Below are 27,959 nucleotides of genomic sequence, written 5' to 3'. Positions count from 1 at the left end.
ACTGTGAGGACCCACGATGGGAAGAGTGGTTTTGAATGCTCTGGCCACAAACCTGTTCAGCCGCTCCAGCTGGGAGAAACAATTCCATAAAAGAGAGCTGCAGCAGTTGGGCTGGTAATGGTTGTGTTTGTTCTTTTAATAAATACGCTATTTTCGTGACACGAGAGGCTTTTCTGTAGTGATTTCATTTATCTTCTCCCCCTTCCTGCACAGGTACTGTAAGAAGAATCACATTACAAGGAGGTTTAGCAAAGCAAAGTTAATGGCTCGTTTGCATTTCTTTTAATCAAGTTATTCTAATTGCGCTATTGTGCAAATATAGTTTCCCCTCTGATTTGAAGAAGACCTCATCCTCCCAGCAGCTGCGGGTGCCCCAGCGGTGGGGGTTACCCCAGCCCAGTCCTGCCTCTCTGCCCCGGGGGTTCACAGCTGCCTGCTGCAGCAGCGGCGCTCGAGCTACTGTGGTTGAACTGACTTGAAACCTCGATCCTTTCAATAAGCTGGAGGCATTAATGCCTAATAAAGCTCAATTTTACACACTGACAGCCCGCTTACCTCAAAGCTGATGTGTGTTTTCTTTTGTTAGGGCCAAGCAGTCACCATTTGCCAGCCAAACGCAGAGGTGAAATTCAGATGCTGTGGAAACAAAGGTCTTCAGAAAATATACAGGGATGTGATGATCAGTCCCGCACAAAGAGCTAACAATAGTTTCCTGAAGCTGCAAAAATCAATTTAGGGCTTGAGGCACGAGGCGTTGTATTGATCTATCTCTGGGCAAATACCTGGTGCCTTTGCACACAAACTCACGCCTCTCTGACCGCTTTCCATGTGTAAGTAAGGGGGGGGCAGCCCAAGATGAGATCCTGCGCCAGCTCAGCTTGACCCTGCTGTCGCATCTGCAGCAGCAGGAAAGGGCTGGGACTGGAGGCACTGGGGGAGGCTGTGCTGGGGGGGCAGCTGCTGCTGGGGTGGGGGGGCCAAAGGGACCAGCCAGCGGGAGAGGATGCTCGTAGGCGGGAGAGAAATAAAGCACTGGCCATACCCGTGTGCTCGTCCGGGCACAGCCGTGCACACACACATGGAGGTGGGGGGACCCCCTGTATCAGCGGAGGACAAGGGTGGTGTGTGGGGAGCGGGAATAAGGACCATGTGTCTGGGGACTGGGGGGGATAACACGTGCCAGGAAGAAGGCAGAGATTTTTCTTCCACTGGCATTGCTAGGCGCTCGGTATTTTTGCTTCACCTCTTAACTTAAACCAGTTGCTGTGCCAGCAGTCGAAACTTGCCCGTGCTGTAAAACCTTATCAGCTCTGTTCTGTCCTGCTTTTATCTGGTTCGGGGCAATTTTCATTTCTTTAGTGCCTAAGCAAATGTTTTGTGTCCCTGGATCAAAGCTAGGGAGCATCATTTACATACTGTGGGTGAGAAGGCAGCAGACTGGAGACCATCACTCATCAGTGAAAGGATGATCATTGTTTGTTTAGCCCATTCCAAAATAATGGCTCTGCTGGGAACACCAACCCAGTATGCATCATATCTTTTATAGTATATATTAATTTAGTGTAGACATTAGGCCATCATTATTCTCTCCTTTTAATTCTCATGTATTAGCATTCAGGATCGGTTTTAACCCAGCACACATCTTTGTTATTTCATAATGTAAAATAAATAAAGCTGGAGGCAAACGTGGGGTTTTTTTGTATAAACGACTGTGAGAGAGTGATGGATATAAAGCACTGAAACATCTTTATAATTTTAAGGCTTGAATTTCAGAACACAGCGTTTTCATTAAATGGTGCAATCCATTCATTTTGGAGATACAGATATAAACAGAAGCAAATTAACTCAGTAGTTCTCATGCCTAGAATCTTTGTGATAAAATTGCCTATTATTGTGAGTGTAACTGTTTTCAAAATATTAGAGACAACTGGAGAAAAATAGGAAAGACAGGATGGGTTGCTCAAGGATGAAAACCATAAAGACAACCCCTCCAAACACCGCATGTACCTGGTGAAATTACTTAAAGTGAATTGCTGTGAGAGGAGGAAAAAGGAGGCAGGCCTTTTTTTTTTTTTTTTTTTTTTTTTTGTTATATATATGATGGATAAAGGTCTGGGAGAGTGTTTTCAAATTATTTTCTTTGCTGTCTGCTGTGCATATGAGAAAAGTCAGCTCTCAGCTGACTGGCCAGGCAGAGAAACAGAAGCATCACAGGCAACAGGAGAGCGAAAGCTGAGGTGCCGCGGTGGGAAGGACCGCTCCCTCCGCCTACTCGGCAGGGGAAGGAGAAGCTCAGACATTTCCAGCCCTGCCTAAAATCATGGGGTTTTGAGAGGGAAGGAGGGTTGCAAGATGCGGCACCTCTGTGTAACGTCTGCAGCTGAGCCCACCAGTTAAACATCGGAGCGCATCAGTTAAACTGGGGGCGGCCAAACCCCAGGTCCTACCCTGGCTGCTTTTCCTTGGAAGGACGCCGAGGGATGGGGCGAACACCTCCTTTAGCCAGAAGCCTCATTTTTTGTTTGCTTTTTCTAAGTCCCTCGCAAGGCTGCAGTTCTCCCAGACGTTAATTGCCACGACATCGGTTGCACCCACGAGGGAAAGAAAAAAACCCAGGCCCACTTGCTGTGCTGGGCTCCCTGGCCGTGGCGGGCGTTTGCGGGCGGCGGGTGGGTGTCCCTGCAGGACGGTCCGTGGCGAAGAGCGGCTCTGCAGCCACGCTCGCAGCCCGGCCGGGGCGAGCACCCGCGTGCTCCCGTCCGCTAGGCCCCACTGACGCCGCGCCCGGAGCCGGAGGGCTGAACGCCATTTGCGTATAAGCGTGCAAAGGACTTTAATCGGAGAGAAACCCGCCGAGTCCTCGTTATTATCGTTTCGTTTACGGAACGCTCTCGTTGCGCAGAGGGGTTTCGGAACACGCCGGCACAGGTAGCGCACGTGTTCGCTGCCGGAATCCACTGACGCCGCTCGGGGCGTCAAGACAGACGGCCGATGCGCTCAGCCGCCCCCCGCCCAGCCCCGCGTGTTAGTGTGCGGCGTGGGGGGAAAGCAGAGCTTGCGGCGACGGGTGGCACTTGCGGGGACGTGCCGCGCCGCTGCCGTTAACTCGCGTGTTCCCTGCCGGACGGGCAGCCGCCGCCGCCGCGGGGTGCGAAGGGTTACGGGGCCACGCGTGGACTCCCGAGGGTGCGGCACTCCTCCGTCTGCCGCGCGGTCCGCCGCCGCCGCGCCGAGCCCCCGTGGGGCGGCCCGGTGCCGGGCCACGCTCGGAGCACGGCTCGCCCACCGCCCGGCCGCGGCTCGGCACCGCGCCCCCCGCGGTCCGCGCCCGGAGCGGGGCCGCGCGGAGCCTCCCCCCGCTCCCGGGCTCGGCGCGCCGCGGGAGGGGGCGTGTCCCGGAGAGGGGGCGTGGCCGGGGCGGAGGCGGAGGCGGGGCGGGGGCGGCGCGGGGGCTGCCGGGAAGGGCCGGCGGCGGCGGCCGCGGCGGCGGGGCGATGGCGGCGGAGCGCGGCCGGGGCGGCCCCCCGCGGTGGCGGCGGCGGCGGGTGCTGCTGCGGCGGCGGCTGTGAGCGGCGGCGATGCGCGGCGGTCCCGGCGACGATGGAGGACCGGTCCCACAAGGTGCTGCTGGCGCTGGTGATGCTCTTCCTCTTCGCCGTGATCGTGCTGCAGTACGTCTGCCCGGGCACCGAGTGCCAGCTCCTGCGGCTCCGCGCCCTCAGCCCCGCCGCCGCCGCCGACCCGTACCGGGCGGAGGACGAGACGCCGGCGCGTTTCGTGCCCCGTTTCAATTTCTCCGCCGGCGACTTGCTGCGGCGGGTGGACTTCAACATCAAGGGGGACGACCTGATCGTCTTCCTGCACATCCAGAAGACGGGCGGCACCACCTTCGGCCGGCACCTGGTCCGCAACATCCAGCTGGAGCAGCCCTGCGAGTGCCGCGCCGGGCAGAAGAAGTGCACCTGCCACCGGCCCGGCAAGCGGGAGACCTGGCTCTTCTCCCGCTTCTCCACCGGCTGGAGCTGCGGGCTGCACGCCGACTGGACCGAGCTCACCAACTGCGTCCCCTCCGTGGTGGACAGCAAGAAGGAGGTGCGGCTCCGGCCCTCCAGGTGAGGCCTCGCGGGGGCCCCGGGCCTTGCCCCGGACCCCCACCCCTCCACCGGGATGGGCGACGGACCCGCTGGGCGCCGTCGTGGCGGGGATGCCCTCCGCGGGGAGCTGGTGGTGGTGGTGGTGGTGGTGGTGGTGGTGGTGGGGAGGGGGGGTACCCAGCACCCCGGCACGGAGCGGGGTGCAGCGAGGGCTCCGGCAGGCAAACCGGCCCGGGGCTGCTGCGGTGGGTGCGGTGAGGCTTGAGCTCTGCCGAGCAAACAAAACCCTGAGCCCTCGCTGTGCTGCCAGTGAGGTGTTCCAAATGATGTCCCGTGGGCTGTCGCGATCCTGAGTGCCGGTGGGGGAAAACCCGGGGGTTCGCAGAGCCCGGTCCTCAGCAGCCGTCAGCATCCCCACACGGTGACACGCCAACGGGCCCGGCAGCCCCACGGCCCGGGGAGCGCCCGGTGCGGCTCTTCCACGGCTGACGCAAAGACGCGAGGGTCCTCCGCTTGCCCCAGAGCTTTTCCCATCTCCGGCAAATCGCCTCGTTGTACTGAGCTCCCCGGGTGCGTGAGCTGTGGCTCCCGTTGGCTTTGAGAGTGCTCGTTGAGCCGCTCTGTCTTGGTACGTCTGAAGTTTAGCTTATGCGGATGGCGGCCTTGCAAAGGAAAGGTTACTCTTATGGCTGAATTACCTCCAAATATTTGCATTGTCCTTTAGCCCTAACCTTGATTCTTTTGCGTTTACGTTTTGAATTTTAGCGACGCTGCTTTCTTCATCCCTGCGCCTTTGAAGTTGCTAACCTCACCCCACCGTAGCTAGGTGGTTGCCTAAATGCTGCCCTTGCCTTTCAAAAGCCCAGCTGGCGGCTGCTCCTCAGCAGCGAGGACCTGCTGCCTCTGGTCCTGGAGCTGTTTGCTTACAGCCTACCTTCAGTTGTAACAGGCTGAGTAGCTTGTCCGTGGCTGTGCACGCAGCTGTACCGTGTAGCAGAACAGCTCAGGGTTTTAGCGTCTTTTCACATTGCTTCACTGGGAAATAAGAAGCTAGGGTATCACTCTCATTGCACTGTTAGACTTATGGCAGGTCCCCTTACAATGAAGGTACTGTTATAGATCATGCTAACTGAAGTCAGGTCTAAGCACAGATTCACTTGAAATAGAAAGCAATTTCTTTCTCGAATTCCTTTTATATAGTGTGACACTACACTGCCATCTAGTAGAAAAATGGTTAGCGTCATTATCTTCCTGTACCCAAGAAGCAGCTCTTTATGAGTCTTGGCTATTGTGATTCCTGCTCTTTTGTTTTCCCTACCGCTTTAAAATTTAATTGTCTCATTTTTGTGACATCCCATTTGCAAACATCAGGAACCAATTCCTTGCCCTCTGGGTCAATTAGCTTCCCGGTTTCAGGATGCTGAGCCTTGCAGGCTACGTAGTTTATTTTACCTGTCCTATAAATATGTTGTTTGTCAGCAGAAATGGAAATTGCATAACGTGTGCTGTCTTTTGCTGAACAGCTTCCCGTGATCTTCCTTTCTCTTCCCCCGGAGATGGGTCTGGCCTGCAGAGTTGTAGCTGTGGGGCACAGATTCCCTTCCTTCCCCAGAGACAGGACTGTTGGTGCTCAGGGTTAGTCATGTCCCCCCAGAAAATGGGGATAGTCTTCATCCTGAACCCACCACCTTAGGCAGAAGGGAATGCCAGGTTTCGAGAGCTGAGTTTTTGTCTCTAGCTTTTGGCTTGTGTTTGTTTTTTTTTTTCCTGTTGGATTACCAAACATGCTTTTGTGCATCAAAACAGAAACGTTTTGTGTACCTTCCCAAGAGTTCAGAGCAATGGTTTCTCATCCAGCAAACCACGTACGTCGTCATAGCTGACTTCTGAGAGGTCGCTAGGACTTGTGACTTGTGACTGAAGCCAGGAGAGAGGGAGGAAAATGAAGCTGTGATGACTTTGTGTTAGGTTGAGGTCTACTGCCTCAAAGGCTTCAAATTGATGTTATATTTTTAATAACCTCATTACACAGCTTGCTTAATAGCTGCAGTTGTTCTCCCAAATAATGTCTTGACAACTTCTAAATGTTTAAAAATACAGGAAGAGAAGAAATTCTTAAGTGAACAATAGTCCCTTCAAGTCTTTGTGCCCACTGTAATACCCTGTCTTTAATTTTATTTTGCGTTCTCGATTTAGCAACATTCAGCTGACAACTAGTTAATTAGCACCTATTCCTAATGCCAGTAACAGACGCTAATCTAAGCGTTTTCTGGACAGATAATAGCTTCTTTCAGAGCAGCAGTAGGTGTGGGATGAGGGTGTCTAAGCAGAGGAGCCTTGCTGGCTCTGAGCGGGGCCAGCCTGGCTGTTCCTGTGCTGGGGTTTTTGGGGGGGAGGCCGGACTGTCCCGGGTGGCGTGTGCTGGGTTAGCCCTGGTGGGGAGGGAAGGAAGGGCACAGCCCTGGTGTGCGGATCCTGAGAGAGGGCGCAGAGACCTGGGGGAGCGCAAAGCCCATTTGAGGAGCATCGTCAGGGCAGGGAGCAGGATTTGGTCAGGAGCAGAGGACAGTTTCCTCAAGTGAGGCTTGGCTCGACCAGGGTGGGAATTCCTCCGTTTATAATCAAGGTGATTAAAAAGTGAGACCTGCTGTAAGAGTGATCTGAACTGCTTGGCAGCTGCATAATGCAATCTGTAGTTGCTGTCTTTGGGCCGTGTGGCCTTGTCTGGGAGCAGCCAAATGAGTGGTCCTTGTTCCAGCAAACTTTTTAACTTGCACCTGTGTGTGATTACTTTGCACAGAGGTTTGCCTTGAGGGGCATGGAGAGGCTGCTTGTCAGCTTGCTGATTAGCTGGGCTGTTCTGTAGGGGCCTTTTCTTTTGTTTCAAAGTTGAGCCTTTGTTAGTCTGGAGGATGCTCAGTGCTGGATCTCTTACTGCTCAGCACTAGGTACAGAGTATCACCGTGGTATGATCTGATGGGATCAGCCTGGATGGTGTGTGTGTGGAGAACGTAGTTGCCTGCAGCATTCATCCTCCAGCCTCTGCCCTTAATCCCATCACCAGTCTGCCTGTGTTTTCTTTGGGAATTGCAGGCTTGGAGGGTGGATCCTGCACTGGAGCAGCAGAAATACTCAGGATGGCTGTTGTGATTATTTTTTTTTAAATTTTATTTTTTGTTTTTCTTTAACACAATGGTGCTTTCCTGTCTATGAGCATGTAGGTTCCCCAAACTTGAGTTGCTTTGTAGTGGTAGCCCGTGCTCCTTATGTGAAGTAAATAGCTAAATGGATCTCCCTCTCCTCCTTTGGTCCTTCCTTGCCCTAGAGGAACATGAATCTCTGGCTGTGGGAAGAGGGTTTTGGTTTTTTCCCTCCCTGCGTCCCACTGGGGTATGTGTTCTGTGCACCCCCTTTCCTTCTTGTCTCCTGTTCCACCAGTGCCACTCACCACTGTGGCATCTGGAAATCTCAGGAGAAGGAAAGCGGAAGGTGCAGGCACAGCTGATGCTTTAAGTGCTCTGGATTTGCTGCTTGGGAGGTTGGCGGAATGGGCTGATGGTGGTGGCAGAAAGAAGGGGATTGTCTCAGCCACTTGGCATCTGTGGTGAGAAAGGAGAAATGTGCCTTTTCCTAGTCATGAGTGACTGACTTGGGTCACTTGATTGATTGTGGAAGCCTCAAAGCTTTTGGCACGCTGAACAGAGGCAGCATCCAAAGTAACTGTGCGTGAGAGCATCACAGAACTGAGATTTTGCTCGGCTCTGGCTAATTATTATGGGAAGTATCTACTGAACTTGTCTATAGCAATAAATCCAATGCCACCATTGCAAGAAACAAAAGGCCTTGGGGTTAGACTGGAAAATGTAGTGAGACATGGGAGCAAATACAGATACCTACATTCTTAAGTGTTGGTGTGGTTTCGTACCCTCATCGGGTGAGAGACTTGGCCGTGGGTAAAGGTCGGGCTGTATTTGGTGTCCTTCCCGGCTAGCATTAAAGGAAAGAGGCACTCTCCATTGAGAGAGCGAGCTTGCAGAACTGCCTCTGGAGCCAGAAAGTCTGAAATTGGAAGAAATGTTACACTGCTGGTACAAGCCTGTTGGACCAGGACCAGGGATGGTGCCTACTGGCTTTTGGGAGGGCTGGTGCTGGCACCATGTCGTTGTGATGTGGGACAGAATCCCTTGGCAACGCGTGGGTGTTCTTGTCTTGTCCCTACGTGCCAGTTAAACTCTTCTAAGTTGTCTTATGAAAATCTAAAGAAAAGATGCATTAAAACATTTCCCAGCAAACTGGAAGTGTTTAATGTGCGTGGCTCTCTTGGCTGAACGGATTAATCCCCATGTGCTCGGAAATGTGGTGGGATTTGCATCTGCGAATCTCATCTGCTCTGTGGTCTGCCCGACTCCTCGCGACCGGACTGCTGGCAGAGCCCTGGGAAGAAGGCGGCTTTGCCGCAGCAAGCGTTGCCATCGGTCCTGGCAGGAGCTCGGATCCTTCTGGAGCAGGCTGGGCCCTGCGCGTGGGTTTTCCCAGTAAGCTGCTTCTGTGTGGAGCGGGGCGGGGGGAGAAATCATGTCATGCTGCCAGGGAGAGAAAAATTACTTGGGGGGGTTTACTTCTTAGGGAGAAGCCTACTCAGCTGCTATTGAAACAGCAAAGGTGATACATAGCTGTGCAAGGGGATGAGCTCCGTTGTTTCACCTGAAGTGGTGGAACTTGGGGAATAGTTAAGCCCCTGTAAATTGGCCCTAAACCCCTTGTAGGCAGGAGAGATGTTATGGGGTCCCACCGTGCCCCGAGGCTTGGAGCGGATGATAAAGGCTTCGGCGGGAGGCGGACAATTTAAAACCTCTGGATGCTGGTGGAGCAGATGCCATTTCCAAGGATGGAGGCCCCCAGCACTGCCACTTTGGGGGCAAAGCCTGGCCTGGGGGGGGGGGGGGGGGGGCCTGCTCAGGGAGAGAAGGGGACCAGCATGGCTGAGCTGGAGGCTGTGAGCGAGCAGATGGGGTGACCTGCTGTAACTTGGGTCCCGGCCAGAGCACCGGGAGGGTGCCTGCCTGCCCTTGAAATACGCATCACTGAAAGTCCCCGGGAAAAACTCTGCAACAATTATAAAGGTGTGTCCCCCCAAAAAAAAAGAGAAAAAAGTAACGGAGCGTTTGCAGAGATGCCGCCAGGCCAGAGCGACTCCGTGCCGCTTCATTTATCAGTGGGATTTCCTAAGGACCCTGCTCATTTCGGTGTGGTGGCTGCTGTGGCTGCGGGATGAGACCGGTGGTGAATGTTGTGTGTGTGTCTGCGGCAGCTGAATTTCCCCGCTTGGTACCTGGTGGGACCGAAGCTGGGTCTGGTGTTGGGGCGTTGGAAGCAGTGGGCCAGCCTGCAGAGCAAAAAAGGGGCTTTGAGGGGAAGGGCAGGGGATTATTTTCCAAAGGACCGGTGGTTCCTTCACCTAATCCCATTACAGGGCCTGACCTTGAAAGTCTTGGTTATAAACTCAAGTTTGTGGGTTTTTAAGTTTGGACTATAGGACTTGTAAAGGTCTCCAAATTGATATCGCTTGTGTTGCGGATAAAGTGTTGGACTTCTTAAACGACATCTTAAAGGGATTAAAAAATCATTTTCCCTATTAGGTCTCTTCAGTTCTTCTCTAAATCTTTAATAAAGTGCAAATTGACTTTTAGTTATTTAAAAATATATGTTTCCTACTGCCTTTTATTTTAAATTGGAGAATTTTTTTTGTGGGTAGAGAGAGGATGTTAATGGTTGTAAAAATAAATCCCAGTGATTGCAGTAGAGCAAGAAACGAGGCACAGGTGTTATTTTTTGCACTGTTTATTCTATTTGTTATCTGAGTTGGTCCTCCCTAAAGAAGAGGGGGGGAATATGCCACGCTGTGGCATGGTGCTGTTGTACTAAGACATGATTACTTTTTCTTGAGAAGGTGCCTTTCTGCTAATTTTTTCTGGGAATTTATAAATATTAAAATGAAACTATAAATACATGCTTTGACTGTATTAAAATAGACACAGATGGTGCCTTGTGATCCCTCTTCATAACTTTATAACCTTTAATAAAGGTTATCAAAGGCGCTTAGAAGTCAGGCATCACCCATAGGTTATTTATTTTTATTAAAAGAGAGATTTTTAAGTTTAACAAGTTGTGCATCAGTTCCAAGGTGTATTAACTGAGATTAATTTGTCCCTCATTTATTTAATCTGAATTGTCAGGAATCATGTTCTCTACTGATGTAAATGTCGGCAAAAAGGACTTATTAGTAGATTTGATTGCTTTTTAAATTTAACTAGCAGAGATGCACTGGCATGCCTAAGAGAATTGGTCTGTTTCTTGTGAACAGTTCAGTGCCTAATGAATCACTTCAATGTACTTTTCTGAAGGAAAGCAGAGCAATTTAAATGTGCAATGCATTGATTTACCTCAAATGGATTAGGCCTCTGTGTGCAATCCTTTGCATTAATTTACTTTCTCCACAACTGTAATAATAAAAGCAGTGTTTCTGTACGGCATCAGCCCAAATTAGGTCATGTAACTTCCTAGAAAGCAAAATAATTAATATGTGGCTGAAAATGGGATGTGAGAATGGATCTTTCTGAGAGGACGCGGGTCTTGGGAAGTGCCTCTGGGTTCAGGATGCCTCTGGGAGCTGTGCCAGGTACAGGGCCACGGGGCTGGATGGAGCCCACTGTGGCCAGGACCTGGTGGGGGCTTTTTGCGTGCCCCATCTGCCCTGGCGAGCACTGATTGAGTGTAAGGAGGAGAGAATTGTGCCTAAAATAGTGGTGATTTCTTGACTTTATTAAGGGGTGGGATAAAAAAAAAAAAAAAAAAAGTGTTTGTAATTTGGTGGAACTTTAAGAGATTTCTTTGATGTGGTCAGGCTTGTTTTTTAAACTGACTGAAGAAACAGTACAAAAACCTAACTCCAGCAGATTCGAACATATTTTATTGCCGTAGTAACTTTTCGGTCCCCTCTTCCCCTCCCCATAACGTCCCATCTGCCGTGCAGTCACAGCATTGGGCTACAGCAGCCAGGATGCAAAGCTGGGGGTAATTCCATATTTAACCACTTAGCTGCAGAAATGGCGTCCGGGCTTTGTTTCGCTCTGCGGGGATTACTGCGGCCGAGCAGCCCTCGCAACTCTCAGCCCTTTTTGGAATTATCCTTGTAGGCTTCTTACATACTTGCGAGGATTAATCTCCCCTCCCCTTCTCGATCGGCTAATTCCCATTGCTGGGCAGCTGCCTGCCCAGATGTAAACCTGCAGGGAAGCGAAGCAATGGAGCATCCCCAGCCACTGCCTGCCTTCCTCTCTCCGGAGCCCGCTTCCCTGCTCCCAGCTTGGGGCTGGGATGCTCGCCTGAGCAGCGCCTGTCGGAGTTTGCAGCATCTTGGATGGAAGCAAAGCCAACCAGGACAGGAGATGCGGGACGGTGGTTTTGTGTGGGAGGACGAAGGCAGTGTGGTGACCAGAGTGGGGAGGCAGTGCCGCTCCTGCCTTCCTCCTCCTCCTCCTTTTCCTTGGCAGCTGGCACTGGAGAGCAAGCGTGGATTATTGTTTGTGATTGATTTGCTGATGCTGGCAATTGTACAGTGTGTTCTGGGACTAATAGGGTAGCACCGAATTATTCAGGCGTTAGTGAAATGAATCACATTTGTGATGAGTAATAAGTAGCAGACTTTGGTATTTATGAATAATTAACACACTAAAGTTTTTCTTAAACAGACATGAAGAAATGATTTAATTTCTACTGTGAACACTCTGTAAAATTAATGAAAGATAATTGCATTTGCTAATGTGAGACTAAGAAGCCAAAGCAATCTATTTTTTTGTGTTTAAGTTCATATTGCTGATGTAAACAGTGAATGTATAATTCCTTCAGTATGTTTTCACTGGATGGGACCTGTGTTTAACATCCAGTGGGGTGTTTTTCGTTGGAGTAAAAAGTCTATTGGTAAACAAATCACAGTTGCCCTTTCCATCCACTTGTGTATCTCTGGGTGGGTAGCATATATATGTATGTAACAAGATAATGTTTTTGGATGAGTGGCTATTAGACCAGCTTTTTTTTTTCCTCTTCCCTGACTCTGGTCTACTTCCTCAGCTGTTCTTGCCTTTAAAGACAGAATCCTTTTAAGATATTGCTTATATACAGCTTTGAGTGAAATCTCCACTTATTTAGTCTTGAAAAAAATCGTTAGTCTTTAGAGAACTGGAAGTCATAAGATCCATTAGGGGTGAGACTCAAATCATGTTACTTCTTGGTTCTCAGCTGCTTATCCAACTCGGAGCCAAACTTTTGATGTGATACAACTAAATACATGCAGCTATGAGGGAGATAATCTTGCAGCATTAAACGATTTTGCACATCTCCATAAAAGCATGAAGAAGACTATGCCTTTCATGAGATCCTTGTACCAAATTCTCATAATTTCCCATAATCAAAAGGACTGTGAAGTTTTGATGCTCTTAGAGGTCCAAGTAGCTGGAAGATCAATTCTTTCTTTACTCCATTTTGTGTTGGGTAAATTAAAACATTGCAAGGCTCCCAGCAGTGGGAATCTGCTCATTCAGACTGCTGTTTGAACTGTGGGATCCTTCAGCAAACGCCCAAATCAAGTGAGTAAAGCACTCTCTGTGACTGATTATTTTCTCCAAGCTTCCTTGTGTTCAGAGTAAAGCAACTGTTTTAACCTCCCTATTAAGAAAAACGGTGTTTCCTTGGTCAAAGCCAGAGAAGCTGCTTTTGAGAGTTGCTTTTTCAGGGTAACCGAGGGGAGAGCATTTCCTTTTGCCTGTGGGAAACTACTCCCTGGAGCAATCCCAAGCCATTCCGAAGTGGTTGTTTTGTCTTTTTTCTCTTGCGGGTTCAGGGAAAGTTATTGGGAATGTACTTGTGTCCTGCTTGAGCAAAATCTACCAGCTACTAACTTTTTCCCTTTTTTGGCAGTAGGGAAGATGCTGCGGGAGTCATCCTCCCATGGTACTCGTAGCCCATGGAGGACTTTAATGGGGCTGGATGTGGGTGGAGGCATCTGTCTGTGAGAAGCTCCCAGAAAAGCGGCAGGCTTTGTTCCTCCTGGAACTGATGTCACCAACTGTAGATGAGGAGGAAGATGGCTGCGTGGCTTCTGCCTTTCACAGAGCTGTTTGTTTTTCTGGGGGGGCTTGAATCTAATCAGTACAGTGGTAGCACGGAGAAGTAAGAAAAAAGTGCTCAAGGAAATGTCAGACGCAACAGGATGTGTCTGCCTGATGATAGCTGAGTGACTTGCAAAAACATAAATGGCATAAATTAGGCTTTAACTCCTTCAATTGTTGTGTGCTGCAAGTCAGTCACTGGTAAGAGAAAAAGCTTTTGTGTTGGTATGGTCTCCCCATTACACTTTCTTTTTTCCTAACTGTGCCTCTTTAACTGAAACTTCAATAGGTTAGTTTTGGATTATGGTAATTTCCAATAACTTCAGATAATAAAATGTGGAGTAGAGTTTGGCTTTGTGGTGGCAGGTTGCTGCTGGGGTCTGTCTTCTTGGCTCTGGTCTGCGTGGGTGAAAAGTGGTGGCTAAACATGCGAGTGGGATTTGAGAAGCTAGGACTTTACACCTCCATCACCATGCCTGTCCTCTTCTTCTTGGCCTCTGCCTTGTCTATGTAACGCAGCTCTTTGCATCAGGATGTCTTTCGGTGTGTACGTAGCATAAAGGATGTTGGATTTCCTGGCCTGACTGCATATACGTGACTAATCTTAGGTGGAGGCACTGGAAGTACTTTTAAGTGTTTAGTTTGAATTCAGGGAAGCTGTAGTTTTCAAATGTGAACCCAAAGTACTGTACTGACAGGTGACTCCAGCCTGCCATGCACGCTGCCCCGTGCTGGTGTCGCGGGGGGGCTCTGGTGGTCCTTCTATTCCCGGGAAGGGAAGAGGGAGGGAAGCTCCCTGAGCACATAGCTGGTGGTGCGTGGTCACACCGCTTGGTGCTTTCACACCAGAGTTCTTGCGTGATCTAGTTTTTACCTCCTTTCAGGGATGAAGTGGTCTCTGACTTCACTCTTTGGAAGGAGCAACTTGGGAAGATCAGAAGCCCGGTAGAGTTGTCCTAAAGTCCGGTCTAAGCATGCCCTAAAGGTATGTCTGTGAGCCTGGTGCTCTGGCTCATAGAAAAGGGTAGTGAGGAGAGCTAGGACCTGCTCTCCTAAATAGGAGGCATTGGGTATCTAACACCAGATGTCTTGACCATAGTCAGTAGGAATGAAACATTGCTGCTCCGCTTTAACCTTTTGCTTTGGTTGCAGTGGGTGACTGTTAAGGCTGCATCTGCTCAGAGTGGAGAGGACTAGACTGTCAGAAGGCAGTGGTTAGCAGAGACCTAAGAGAAGCTCTACTCGGTTCCTTGTTATCTCTTGAACACTGTTAGTTTGCAAAACTATCCTATATAGCCATTTAAACCAGTCCTGCTTCTGGAGCAGGTCAGATAGACCCCAGGTGAGCCCATGTTCTTGAATATAACTGATGGGTTTTGCAAAGTAGAGTTATAAATGCCCTTTTTCATCCCATTTCCAGAGGAGAGGCAGAGAAAGCAAATGAAAAGAGTAGTTGCACCTGCAGCTGCTTCTCCTGAGAAGCTGCTGGCTCACTTTCCATGCTGCTAGAGGTGTTTTGGATGCCAGCAGCATTCTGGGTTGGAATATGAGCACTCCCAGAATTTTTATGGATAGAGGCAACTTCCTCACTAAGTTAGATTTATGGGGTGGTGCTGAGGTTCAGCTGATAATACCTGCTGGAGTTTGGAGATGGCAGCTTGCTAGCAGTGATGCAGAACAGCTGAAGAAGAAGGCGATGGCTAGGGATGAATTTTGACTAGGGAATAGTTCTGCAAGCTGTCTTATCACCCAGTGTTTTGTGGCATATTTAACATGCTACCACATGCAAGAAAAAAAATTGCAATTTTGCTAGAAATACAGTCAGCAGAAAATGTTGCAGGGGAGACGTGTGACCGCTGCCCTATGTTTGGATTACTGAGCTCTTTGTTGCTTGCAAGGACAAAAGCATGTGAATAACTATCCTTGTCTGCAAGCATGGCTAAGTGCATTGGACCTGAGGTTTGGAACAATATGGCTTTTGGAAAAATCTGTCCTAAATCTTTTAAAATTTAATTATTGGGGCATTTAACTGAAGGCATATAACTGAGAACAGTGCTGATATTTCTGGAGAAGGGATTGGAAGGACGTTGTGCATCACTAGGTTTAAGATGCGCACAAACTGTATCTTGTCAAGCCTGAACTCTATTGTGTGAACAAAAGTACTTACATATATATTGCTTAAGCATATACTTGAAGTGTTTAAATGTATTGCTAAGTGCTTTACAGAACAGGGGTCAGTCTAATGGTGCGAGCACCCTTTGTTGCCCTGGGGTGGTGAAGTTTCCTGCTCTGCAGAGTTGGGATTTCATGTGTCTTTGCTCTTGTTTGGGATGCCAGCTTTCCCTACTGTAATTCTCCTTTTCCTACAATTTGGAACTGGTCAGTGCTGCAGCTGTGTGTGCACCAAGACGAGCAGAGGGTGTAGAGTCTAGAGACTTGCTGAGACAAGTGAAAATTGAGATTCCCTGTTACAGGACCCAAAGACCTAGAGAGCAGCTTGGGTAAGTTGATGCGTCCATGTGACGGTGTCCGTCCTGGCTAGTATATCGGGTTTGGGTTGGGGACCTGGAGAACCAGAAGCAGCAGCTGTTTCAGACTCTGCATAACAGCCAGCCTTCTGCAGGAGAAAGCTGTAGGAACAGATGCCTTTCATGGGCAGGTTTGGTTTGAGGGTGTAGGGGAAAAGGGGAGTTTTAGAGCTCTTTTCCACCAGCATCTGGGAGTGCATACCCAAAAGGCCAGCTCCGTCTGACCTGAATCCAGACCTCCCATCAGCCAATCCCTTTTATAAAATTGGTCAGTGTATCAGGCAGCACAGGAAAAAAAAAACACAGAAAGGACTTAAGAATAGCTGAGCTCATGGTGAGATAAAAATTTCTCAGAGCCTGGATTATGGAAGGATCCGGTTATTTGTAAAATATATAAGCAGATTCTCTGCCTCGGCCACAGTGGCTCGGCAGTCGTGCTGGAGGATTTGATCGTGCGCTCAGACCATCCTGCTGCTCTCTCGGGTACGGCTGAGGTCTGGAAATTGAGGTTTAAGGCTGATGACAACTTGTGTATTAAATGTCGCAAATTAACTGTACTTTCGAAACTGCAAATACAGGCTTTTTAAAGGAATCTAAGGCTCTCTTGTTTCTTGTCTAAAGGGTTGTTTTTGCTTTTCCTGTCATGTTATGTTATTTTCCTGGAATTAGCAAGACAGTTTTGCTTCTGCTTTTCCTCATGTATCAGCTGAAGTCATGAAGGTGAATTGCTTCCTGCAATAAATGTGTATTCATGGAAGAGTTATGGTTATGAAGTACAGTATCATAGTTTTTTCCCTTAGAGTAAAAATATTTAATGTCTTATATAATGTTCTATCAAGATAAGTGAAATTCTGGTCTCTTTACTTCTGTGCTTAAAAGATCTTTTTAAGGATATTTATATGCCTTGGTACATACTGGAATCCAAGTACTTGTACCTGTTGCTTATAATGGAGGGTAGGTTGGTTAAACCTGAGATCTGCCGTCTCATGATGATGGATACTCAAGCTGAAATCTGATCATTGAGAGAAACTAAAACAGTCTGTGAAGCAAGTTGCTCTTTTTTGGCAGCAGGCATTACCATACCGAACCTGTTGCCTTATTGAGGACAGCTTTGGGGTGGAAACCTCATCTCCTCCCTCCAAACACAGGGCAGGTAGAAGTCGTTGGACATATGAGCATTTGCAGATGGCTTGCCTGTCTAGGGCCGCATCTTTTACAGTGCGGCTAATAGTTTCAGTTATGGCAGAGGACTGACTTAATTTTCTATGGAAAGGGAAAGCGGGCACCTGGGATGTGATATAAAGGCAGCAATTGCAGTTCTGGGCTGCCAGAAGTCATTGCCTTTTTGTATTTATGGAGTTTGTGTTGGGCTCTCTTACAGGACTTGGGAGACACACTTTCTTTTAGAAGTGGGTTATGGTAGGATTTATAGATGCTGAAGAGCATGTTGTGTCCCAAGGGCATGACCTGTGCAGGTGTAAGTGATCCTAAAATCTGCAGTGTGCTAGCTGGCTGGTGGGAGTCAATTTGGGATGTTTGGAGAAGGAGGGAGCAGAACAGAGGCTTTTTAGCTCATGTGGACAACATCCTTTTATTTTACAAGTTGTTTTTCATCTTTGCTTGAGCAGCTGAGATGAAACATGCCTTTCTATTAAGAACAAAAGCAAAAGCCTTCACTTTAATGCAGGTACCAGGGCTGGGATGTGCTGCAGTCGCTTATTGCATCGCTTGGCTTTGATCCTTGGTTGTGGTGTAAGAGTGCACAGTACAACTCAGGAAGGTGTGGTGGTGAAGTGGTTTTAAGCCCCTGGTCTAGACTGACGCCTGTGTCCCTGGCCCAGAGTAAGTTAAGATTTCTCCAGGCTGCAAGCGCTGTCAAGCTCTTCAGGGTCACCTACAGCAGTCGCATCCCCTGGTGCATGCAGCCCAGCTAGTTCTTCCCTTACCGTCTGCTTTCCCTCCTCCTGTGCCCCCCAGGCAGGGAGACTGGAGGAAAAAATGCTGGGAGGAATGTCAAAAGGCTGTCTGTTCCCTTCCCTGTTTGAAGATTGGGATTCTCTTACTGGTTTTTATTTTCTACACAGTTTTCTTATGAAACAAGAGCAGCCTTTTTGCAAGCTCCACTGCTCCTTGGCCTGGGAGCAGGGTGAGTATCTGCCTAGCAGAGATTTTGTGGTAAAATTTATTGTTGCTGTACTTGAACATTAACCTGAGAGATTTTTTTCCCTTCTCTCTTTAAACAAGCTTTCCCCCCCCCCCCCCCCCACTAATGGAAAATTTCAGCTTGTCTTCCACTTAACCACAGTCCAGGCTTTTCCAGGAAAATGGAATGAATCAGTAATGCTTCCCTCCTTTGCTGCTTGTGTGCTTAGCTGATTGTATTATTTTTGTTGTGGGTTTTGACTGCATACAGGCCGCCTTCTGTCCCCACCAAATTGGTGTTGTTTTCTAGACAAGAGAGGACAGCCAGGATCTCTAAGGTGGTGCTTCTCCCTCCAGGGCTGTGTTACCCCCAGACCTTCAGAGTTTGGAAATCATGGATTTAGGAAGAGGATGAAGCTGAACAAGGCCAGGCAGACACTTCTTACAGCGCGGTGTTTTACTGTGAGCCAAGGGCTTTTGATTCAAGTGATGTGCAGGGCTGAGCATCCAGGAGCACAAGGGCAACTTTGAGTTTACCGTTTGGCAGCAGGGAGCAGCAGCTTCTATCCACAGCTGTCAGGGAGCCTCTTGGTGCTGCTCGGCTCACTTGCTACCACTCGCTCCGCTGACCTACAGGTTTGTTCTTGGTTGTTTCACCTTTCACAGACTCGGTGCTCTCTAGATTGATGTCTTGAAGCGTGGGTTTAAAAATCAAATGGCAAATGACTGCACTGTAATGGATGTTATTGCACTAGACATTATATTATGGAAGTCGCTGTGGTTAAGTGGAGTATCTCTGGAATCTTGTTTTATCAAGACGTTTATGTTCCCCTCCAATTTTTGTGGAGAGTCGTTTAGATGTTTTCCAGATTAGAGCATAATGGAACTGCTAGCTATAAATGTTCGGAGGAATCCATTACACATGGTGATTTAGTGGTTAGTCACAATTACTTTGGAGCTACAGTGTCAAATTTAACACCAACCTTCAAAACCACGTATTGTGAAATCCGGTCATCCTTCCTGTGAGATGCTCCTCTAGGCTCCCAGAGAAGAAAAAGACATTTTGTACAGCAAGATACAAAAGCAATTTGGAGGGGACAGGCTGATGCTGGAGGAACAACTCGGTGTAAGAAGCAAACCAGCAGGCAGTTTTTCTGCATAGGGTTTTAGCCTTTTTTCTTTCCGCTTAATTAAAATCCAGAAGACTGGTGGTGGCAGCGGGTTGGTGTGCTTGTTTCCCTTCCCGCTGGAGGTGCAGGTGGAGGCAGCGACTGACGGAGCTGGAGCAGGACGGTCCCACGTGCCGCAAGCCCGGGTCTTCATCCTGCAGCAGCGCTCGCCGCGGGGCTCTGGCTCCTGCCGCGGGACAGCCGCCTGCTCCCAGACGGCAAAGAGGTGGTCTCCTCGAGACCTAGACTGGTGGTTTTGTTAATGGTGGTGGAGATGTTCCTGCGGGTTTGTTGAAGAAAGCACCATGGGCTGTAGAGCTGTAGCTAATAACTAGAGCAACTTTTGCACGACAGAAGTATCAACGGACATTTTCACTTACCGTAACTATATATAGGCACCTGCTTTAACCACAGCCTGTGAGCGGAAGCTGTTGCCCCTTTTTAGCTTTTGAAATACTACGTTTCCCCGACACAACTACCTGCTTATTGCAGCTGGCTGCCTGTTCCGTGTTTGACCCAACGGGAGTTGTGTGCGGTGTCTTGAGCTGCACCTTCTGCAACCTTCTGGGGTAGAAATTACTGCTCTGGGTTGAGTGACCTGCATCTTGCTGGATTTTGTTTGCTGAGCAGAGGTTTTATGACCTGCAGGGCTGTGTGTTTCCTTCCTCTCAGCTTGTGAGTTGAAAGTGAGTTCATCCGAAGACTGTTGTAGCACTCTGTGTTGCGGGTTTTAAGCCCAGGGTGGAGGCTGTCAAAATGAAATGTGTAAACCTGAGATTTAGAGGATGAGCAAGTAAATCCCATTAAATTTGTGTGTCGTAGAGTCTCGGAACAAAATTTGGATTAAGGGACGAGTTCATGCAGTTGGGTGTCCCAAAGCTCCTCGGTCGTCTTTGGGCGTATTTGTTTCTGCAATGGTTGGTGGTAGAGATGCCCGCAGGATACCTGAAAGTGCTTCTCTGTCAGTATTTTAATAGCAATCATTTAATAGCACATTTTAAAAGAACATTATTTGGGATTGTTAAGACTTGGCCTTGGTTTGGAGTTCCTTCTTGATACCTGGAGGAGATCTTGAAATTCTAGGTTTGTGCAAACTTGAAAGGGTCAGTACCCTGATCTATAGCTGAGTTTATTAGTAAAGCTTTGTGAAACATCTAGGAATTTTTAGTTAATTCGGGTCAGACCCCCACTTCTTACCAGCTGTCCAGAAACTTGAACAGTTTAAAACCTGTATAACACACAGATCATCTAAACCTTTCATTCCCTTTGGTTTAGAACGTTAGTTTCATTCATGAGCACAAGATAAGCTTTTAGAAGAGGTAACATTAGAAGACTTGAGTTTTGTGTTGAAATTAGAGTTTTCCAGGAGCTGCAGCATAGCAGCAAGGTTGCCGGGAGTCCGAACTGCCTGGGGAAGGAGCTTGTACTTGCTGTCGTGCCTTCGGCGGCTCATCCTCGGCTTGCTCCTGGAGGCATCTGAAGGGCATTGAAAATGTCAAAGCAGACACGGTGACCTGGCGTGCGCTCGTGCTGCCTGTCCTCTGCGTCCTGGGGTGCTGCCAGGTTTGATCTTGGCTTCATCTCCGGTGCTGCCTAGTCTGGCTGCTGCATAGCCGAAATTAGCACACTCCCCATCGTGTATGCCGTGGGCTTTGCAGGGGTGATGCTTTCATGGCCTGACTCATCCCTGTTAGAGACAACGGTGCTCATCCCCTTGATTGAATGAAGAGCCCCATTCCCCGGAGGGGTGGCCTCCCTGGAAAGGAGATAATTCATGCCCCGCAGCAGCTCTGTCTTAAATCGGTTGAAGAACGGGATCTGGTTGGCTTTAATGATAAGAGCTGGGGTTTTGCAGTGTCAGCTGTTTTCCGCACGGTTAATGCTGGGACCACAGAACTCATTAGAGTTGTATGATGGGATGAGAGGTTAAAAGCCAGTGTGATACCTACAAAGTGCTCCAGCCGTACAAGAAATGTCACTGCATCCTCCTTAAATGCTTGTAATTAGTAATTCCTGATTTGCCCTGGCTCTTCGGAGCAGTCTGCTGGGAAGACAAGCTTGTGAACAGCACTCGGCTGCCTGGCTAGGGCTCTTAAACAAGTGTGTGGGTTTTGACACTCTTAATTTTTAGAACTGGGTTTCAACATCTTGCTTTAACTGTTATCATTAGCAATTTGCTGGGCTTCATTTTGGTGATGGAGAGCATTTTGTGATCTTGGAAGCATTCCGTAATGCAGCAGTGTATGGGAGTCATAGTACATAAACCGGAACTGCTTTCTAAGTGTGTTTTTTAAACTTTTTTTCTTTTAAATAAATTCCTCTTGGCAACTCAACTGAGCATATGTATCATTCCTAACATTTTCCTTAAAATCAAATATAGTATCTACTTTTTTACTGTTGATTTTAAAGGACTAATTTTTTTTTTTTTTTTAGTAGACTGTGTTCATCCTGCTGTCATGACTTTTTTTGCTGTTTAGTTGCTTTAGTATTGCATTGCATTCTGCTTTCACTTTTTAATTGGCAATCATATAATGTCCAGGGTGGGAGAGAGGGAATTTCACTGGAATGAGAGGCAGAGATTTGGACCGCTGTATTTTCGTTTAATGAGGAAAGTACTTCGTACTTCTCTTTAAACTGTACATGCTACAGCAACAAATGGTGTCTGCTTAAGTGAAGCCTATCAGACATATAACACACACTTCAACTCCCTCTTTAAAGAATGATAAATTAGGGCATCGATGACAACTAATCCAGACTTTGTGCCATGGCACAGCCGAGGAGGAAGGTTGGTGCTGGCATCACGGCGGGGTGGGCTGCCGTGGGTGGTAGGGATGTGGTCAGAGAAGCCTTTGCTCCTCTGGCTCCCGAGTGGGTGGGTGAGAAGGGTCTCGCCTTGGCTCGTGGACAGTTCTGTACCCTCTTCTGTGCTCCTGGGCTTTGCATGGCAAGCTGGTCAACCTGGCATTAGCATTGCAGCAAAATGGCTATAATCAAGATGATTTCAAGGTTAGAAATTTCTTCTTCCCAGTGGGTTGCGATGCCCTTGCTGCCCTTATGTTCCCCATACGTGAATGCTTAGATGCAGCTTTCGTGCATTCTCTTTGCACCGGTTGCACTGGGAGCTGGCTCAGTGTAGAGCTGTACCTGAAACCGGGCAGCATAGCTGCTCATACTTCTGCCAACTTTTCGCCCCAGGTCCTGTTTAAACCACCCAGCCAATTTTGTTAGCAGATGAACACTTCAGCTCTGCCGAGTTAGTGTATAAATAGCTTTTGGTATAGGAGTTCAGCCTGTATAAATGCTGTAATGTCTTGTCTGTGATGGTTCCTGCACTTAATATTTTAGGGTTCTTAGGGTATGGCACAGACTACTATTGATCGCTTCTTATAGGTGCCTGTAGTTAGCATAAAACAGGAAAGTACAACTCGTATTGTGGGCACTTATTTATAAATATCTCAGAGCATCCAAGGAGCCTCGGAGGGCGCAGTTTGGGCCCCTCGGCGTGGGGCTGCGTATGTACTCGAGTCATCCCCGCGCCTGGACCGGGGAGTTCGGAGCCGAAACCTCTAGCCCTGCCATCAGCACACACCGCTGCCGTGCACCTGGAGCTCGCTGCGTGGGTAAGGAGGCGTGAAGGAACAGCAAAGCAAGTTGCACTTTTGCATAATAACTAAGAGTCTCGTCTTGCCACCTGCCCAGGCATTGTCGCTTTGAGGTCACATTGATGCAAATATGCTGTGCTGTATGCAGGGAGAGCGTGCATCTTTCCTGCCACTTTACCCTTTTGAAATGCATGCTGCACAGTCCTGGAATTCAACTTAATCAGAGGCAGGAATGTTTGTACCAAGATTGGCTGATGTATTTATTTTACCCAGGATTAATTTATAAACTCTATCTCTACCTGGAGAAGTTTGATTAGCATTATAAATTCAACGTGCGTTGGGTACTGAAGGAACTTGATCTTAAGGAGGAAAAAAAAAAAGCTGGGAAATTGGTGGGAGAATTCAGATTTCAATTGCAAGGCTACCTGTGGTCCTGGAGGAGCTGAAGTTGCTAAGGTCGTGTCCCCTGAAAAAATGTAGCCCATTTGGGATTTAATTTTTTATTTATTACAGGTATCCAGAACATGCTTAACAGCATCTGGACATGTCTTAATGGTTTAGACATGGTAACAATAACAGTACTTGTTTTTTTTTTTTAAAAAAAGCATAAATTTAGTTGCTAAACTACAAGATATTTCATTCCCTAATATGACCCATGGAAATAAAAATGGAAATCCCAACGAGCAGCTGTGATTGTGGTTTTTTGTATCTGTGATGCACAAGATTTTCAGCAAACGTTAGCTGATGAAACGGTGCCCATGTGAACATGCATCTGCGCTGCAAGCCAGATGTGTGTCTAAGCCTTGATCAAGCTCCTTGTGGCCATCCTGCAAACATTAGCAGAGCTGCTGCTTGCAGGATTTACTTCTATAAACTTAAGAGCACTGGGATTTTCCTCCAAGGGCAGACGCACAGCTTAGGGGACAAAGGGAGATCTTTTCCTGAAGAGTGGTGCCCAGTATTGATAAAGTTTATTATTGAAATTGATTGTAACTGCAGGCCTGTTTGAGGGCAAGGGATATTTTTATAGAATAAGATTATTTTTTTTCTGTGTTACTCCCAGAGAAATACTGCTTGTTGCAGCTGCCTCTAGGATTTTGGAGTCACTGGGGAAGGTACTGGTCTATTATTTTTTTTGTTTGCTTTCCCAGCTGTTCTCCACTACGTGCTAAATGGGTCTTGTAACCTAAATGGACGCAGTGCATGGATGAAGGAAGGCAGCTAGAGGGAGAGAGGAAGAAGTGAGGAAATATTTCATGATGCAGCTGAAGTGAATGATTTTGCTGATTGGTGAGGTGGCAGGTGGCCATCTGCTTGCTCTCCCAGTCCTTTCCAGTTGACCTTAGCTTTGTTCTTGGTGGATTTCTCCTGGAGCCCGTCACAGAGTTGTTGGAGAAGCATTTAGGGAGAGGGAAGACCTTCACCACAAACGGATTCACAGGAGGTTACTCCTTTATCTCAGACCTTGCCTCTCCTGTACCAGGTTGCTAAAGCCACTCTTGCATCATCTGTCCTTATCCCAGAGCAAACGTTAATGGACCCAGCGTCTCTGTACTGCTGACGCAGGCAGAGGGTCCTTGAAAGCAGGCAGTGACAATGCAGAGTTGGCATTTTCCACTAGGTCTGCTAATTAATTAAGGTCACATGTTCCAGCTATTAGTTTGGCCATTGCTTTTCTCCATTATGCAGGCAGTGAAATGCCAGGGAAGGGGAAGAGGGGTTCTCCCCTCCACAGGGCACCACCATGAGACCTGGGTGATGGTCGCAGGGTGCTGTTGAGCCGTGGGTAGGCTAGCCTGTTGATGGAGCAGTATTGTTTGCGGCTCCAAATAGGAGAATTTGGTTTATGTGGCAGTAAATTATCAGAAATTCTGCCTGCTGGAATGTTTGCTTGATCTTTGTAAGGGTCTGCTACGGGAAAGGCTTGCTGGAGAGCGAGGTGTTACTAGCTAAACTTGCTAGGTGCGTGCTGGCAATGCTGAGAAGCAGGCTTTGGTATTTTTAAATAAGCAATCATTGCCCTGCTTTTTTAAAAAAAAAAATATTTCTAATCAAGACTTATTGTTGAAATCTGGAGGACATTCCAGTGCAGAGTACGTCACCTCCGTGATTGTCTAGACAGGTTACCCGTGTCCCTGTTAAGCAACCTCATTATTTATTTATAGTTATTTATTATAATAAATGTGATTGCCTGCAGTAAGACGCTAACTCCACTGAGTCATATTTCACATCGCACAGCTGTGTTGGTTGAATTTTCAGAATAAATAAAACATTTGCAGCTGCATATAGAGCAGCCTCTGACTCTGATGGCTCCAGTAGGTGCTGTTCCTGGGAGAGGTGCAAGGGGAGGAGTTGCTCAATTTTGGGGAGGAGGAGGAGGAGGTGTCCTTCAAGCTCGCACGCTGCCTGACCTTGGATGATGTCCTTGCGGGGTGCAGGAGCTGGTGGAGCTTGCTGTCATTGCTGACTTCAGCAGGGCTAGGATAGTACCCTGGATGCCGCATTTAAACCCTTTAAACAGTTTGAAAACATCCAGTCTGTACACAAAAATGGAGGGTTTATGGATTTGGTGTACTATCGCAGGGATCGTGTTCGCTGCTACAGGCCCACTGACTTTGGTAGAGTTACTTAAGATTTGCCTGTCTCGGTGGCTATGACGAAAATTTGGTGTGTGTTTTTCCCCAGAGTTTTGTTGTGCAGAAGGAGCTTGTTGGCATCCTGACAGCTCTGGTTTACTGGGAGAAACCAGCAGCTTGCAGGTGTCTGACTTCTGTCCAAAGGGAATGACTTCCTTTTGACCGTTTACACAAAATCTGCTGTTGATGAGCTGTTTGGCTGAGGAGGGGGGACTGACAGTAAAGCTAGAGATCTCTGTGCATCCCTTCCTCAACACAGGAGAGAATTGACCAGGGGAACAGTTACCTCGCTCACCCTTTCTTAATTAGCATTCAAACTAGAAAAGGTCCTTGCTTTTTCTCCCCTTCGAGTCTCGGGTCTGCATCTTCTGGGACTGCTCTTGCTGCTGTGCTGGTTGTTAAGCCTCTTTCAGAAGCTTTGCAAAGCTCCTCTGTGTGGAGTCTACTAAATTTTGGACACATGCCTGTCCTCTGGGTGTATTGTGATTGCTTCAGCTCCTTGGCTCTAGGGACAAATAAGCTCCTTTATTTATCCTAAATGAGGTGTAGCCATCACACCCATCTGTTAGGTGAGGTGGGACCCAAGCCTTAGGCAGAAGACAACCTTGTATGCTGCCAAGGAATGGTGGAAAGCTTTTCCAGTGGTATATTTTATATGTATTCTGAGTGGCAGGATTATGTATAGTAGATCTGTTTTGGTTAGGTTGATCCAATGGCAACATATGGTCAAAATGGTTGAGCTTGGCTGGACGGATGTTTTCTTTCCTGTAGAACTTAATTTTATTAAAGTGCGAAAGAACTTTAAGTTTGGCATTTTATGCAATTACTTGAGGGAATTGAAGTTAGTTGTTCTCTGTAGCATTTGATAAAATACACAAAGGCCAGAAGGAATGAATGATTCACTTCTCGACTGTCAGCTGTGGTGGAAAAATGAGGTGAAGCTGGATTCGTGATTTGAAAATCTGTTCATCAGCACTGGAACTTGTCAAAACATAATTTCATCTTGTTAATTTTAGTGAGTTATTGACTCAAAAGTAAATCATGAAGATTTGTAGAAGGAGAGCAAAACAGTGTTTTACACTGAGTGCTTTTTTTTAACTTGATATTTTTAAAGGAAGTTTTAATAAAACTTCCTGCTGTTACAAAGTTAACGTGCTCTTGCTCCAATAACGCCTGCCTGATTGCAGAATTTGAGGTTTAATCATGCACCATCAAATTCTATTTTCAAATTTAGAGTTAAAACAGTCTTTCAGGCTTCAGTTAACCTGCTCATTTTCATTTCAGTGCACACAGTGGCAGATAATTATTGTGCATGCTGTATTGCTCTCATTAACATTAATAGGTTAGTATTACAGCTTCTGCCGGACCACAAATAATTGAGGGGTACTTCAAGTATGACTTAAAAAAAAAAAAAAATAATAAAGAGAGACTTTTCAAGGAGTTGTATGCAGTGAGGTAATGAGGGTCTTGCAGCAGAGACCAGGTAAATGAGTTAACAAGTCCAGATCAGCTGGACTCAAATATAAAACCTGTTCAAGCTTGTTAGCTAATCTCATCCATAAAACTAACTGCCTATTCTTCATGGATGTTAACCCAGTTATACTAATGTTTTAAGGTGAAAAAACCTACAAAAGTGGAAATGTTACATTTGAAAAGGGAATAATAAATGAGCCTTTCTGCTGTAATTAAGCAGACTGTTGATTAAGCAGACCTGTGGGCTGATTCAGACACTACTGTTCGTGGTGTACAACTGGTTGTGTTCAGTCACCGCTGTTGAATGTGATTGACCAGCCGCATCCTAAGCAAGCTGCTGGGATGGGGACTTCCAAATTTCCATGCCAGTGTGTGCATGCAGCAGATGGACTTCTACGAGAGGGGAAGAAATAGGCTGGCAGTGGGAAGGATGTACGTGGAGGGAAGGAGTGCTTACAAGCCCTCTTGTATCATCATTGACTTGGATGAGTTCGTGTCTAGTAATATATGCAAGTAGTGCAGCATTTTAGGTCTGCAAATTACTCTAGGATGCCTGGATGAAAAAGAGTCTATTGCTATGAATTGCTTATAAGTGGTTTTGCTGGAGCCCTAATGAAATAGCAAAACTTGAGTGGTTTGGGCTGTTTTTGGGCAGCGCAGGGTGTGCTGTGTCCTTCCTTCCTCCCGCCGTCTTCAGAAACACTCTGCAGTGGAAAATGCACAGAGGCCCCGTTTTTTAAGAGGCAGTGGGATGTGTAAAAAGTAGCGCTCATCTTCAAAACTGGCTTGTCTGGCAGGGTCCCTCTGCAATGCATGTTTTTTCACATGGTCTTTGCTTTTTATACTGTTAAAAAGCAGTGCAGTGTTGGGATCCAGCTGTTCTTCCCGTCGCCTTTGGAAGCGTTCACCGTAGAGGTGCTCCAGGGTGTGCGATGGTCCCACCTTCCAAGTTGGCACAGGAGGGCCCAGGGCAACCATGTCCGTTGGCACGACCAGCAGAGACCTGAGGGAGCTGGAGGCTGAAGACTCTTGTAGGCACCTCAGGGCACTCTTAAAAGTGTTTTTCTAAAAGGAGGGGTGCTGGTTTCCAGATGCTTTCCTTTATGGAGGGGCTTGCTATGGGAGAAAGCCCAGAGGCTGGGTGGTTT

At 47.8% G+C, this 27,959-nt stretch overlaps 1 protein-coding gene across 1 annotated transcript in view; it reads left to right on the top strand.

The window, feature by feature from the left end:
- The first annotated feature begins 3,496 nt into the window (after positions 1–3,496).
- The window catches only part of HS6ST2 (heparan sulfate 6-O-sulfotransferase 2), a 132,374-nt gene continuing 107,911 nt past the window's right edge, over positions 3,497–27,959 (top strand). Inside the window, exon 1 of the mRNA XM_049827299.1 lies at positions 3,497–4,112. Coding sequence (XP_049683256.1) covers positions 3,601–4,112 — 512 coding nt within the window. The 5' untranslated portion in view covers positions 3,497–3,600. The remainder of the gene's footprint in view (positions 4,113–27,959) is intronic.

The sequence above is a fragment of the Accipiter gentilis genome, chromosome 24 (assembly GCF_929443795.1).
Source record: "Accipiter gentilis chromosome 24, bAccGen1.1, whole genome shotgun sequence".
NCBI classification, from domain to species: Eukaryota; Metazoa; Chordata; class Aves; order Accipitriformes; family Accipitridae; genus Astur; species Astur gentilis.
Note: the sequence above shows the minus strand (reverse complement) of the source record. Positions and strands in the feature narration are given on the sequence as shown.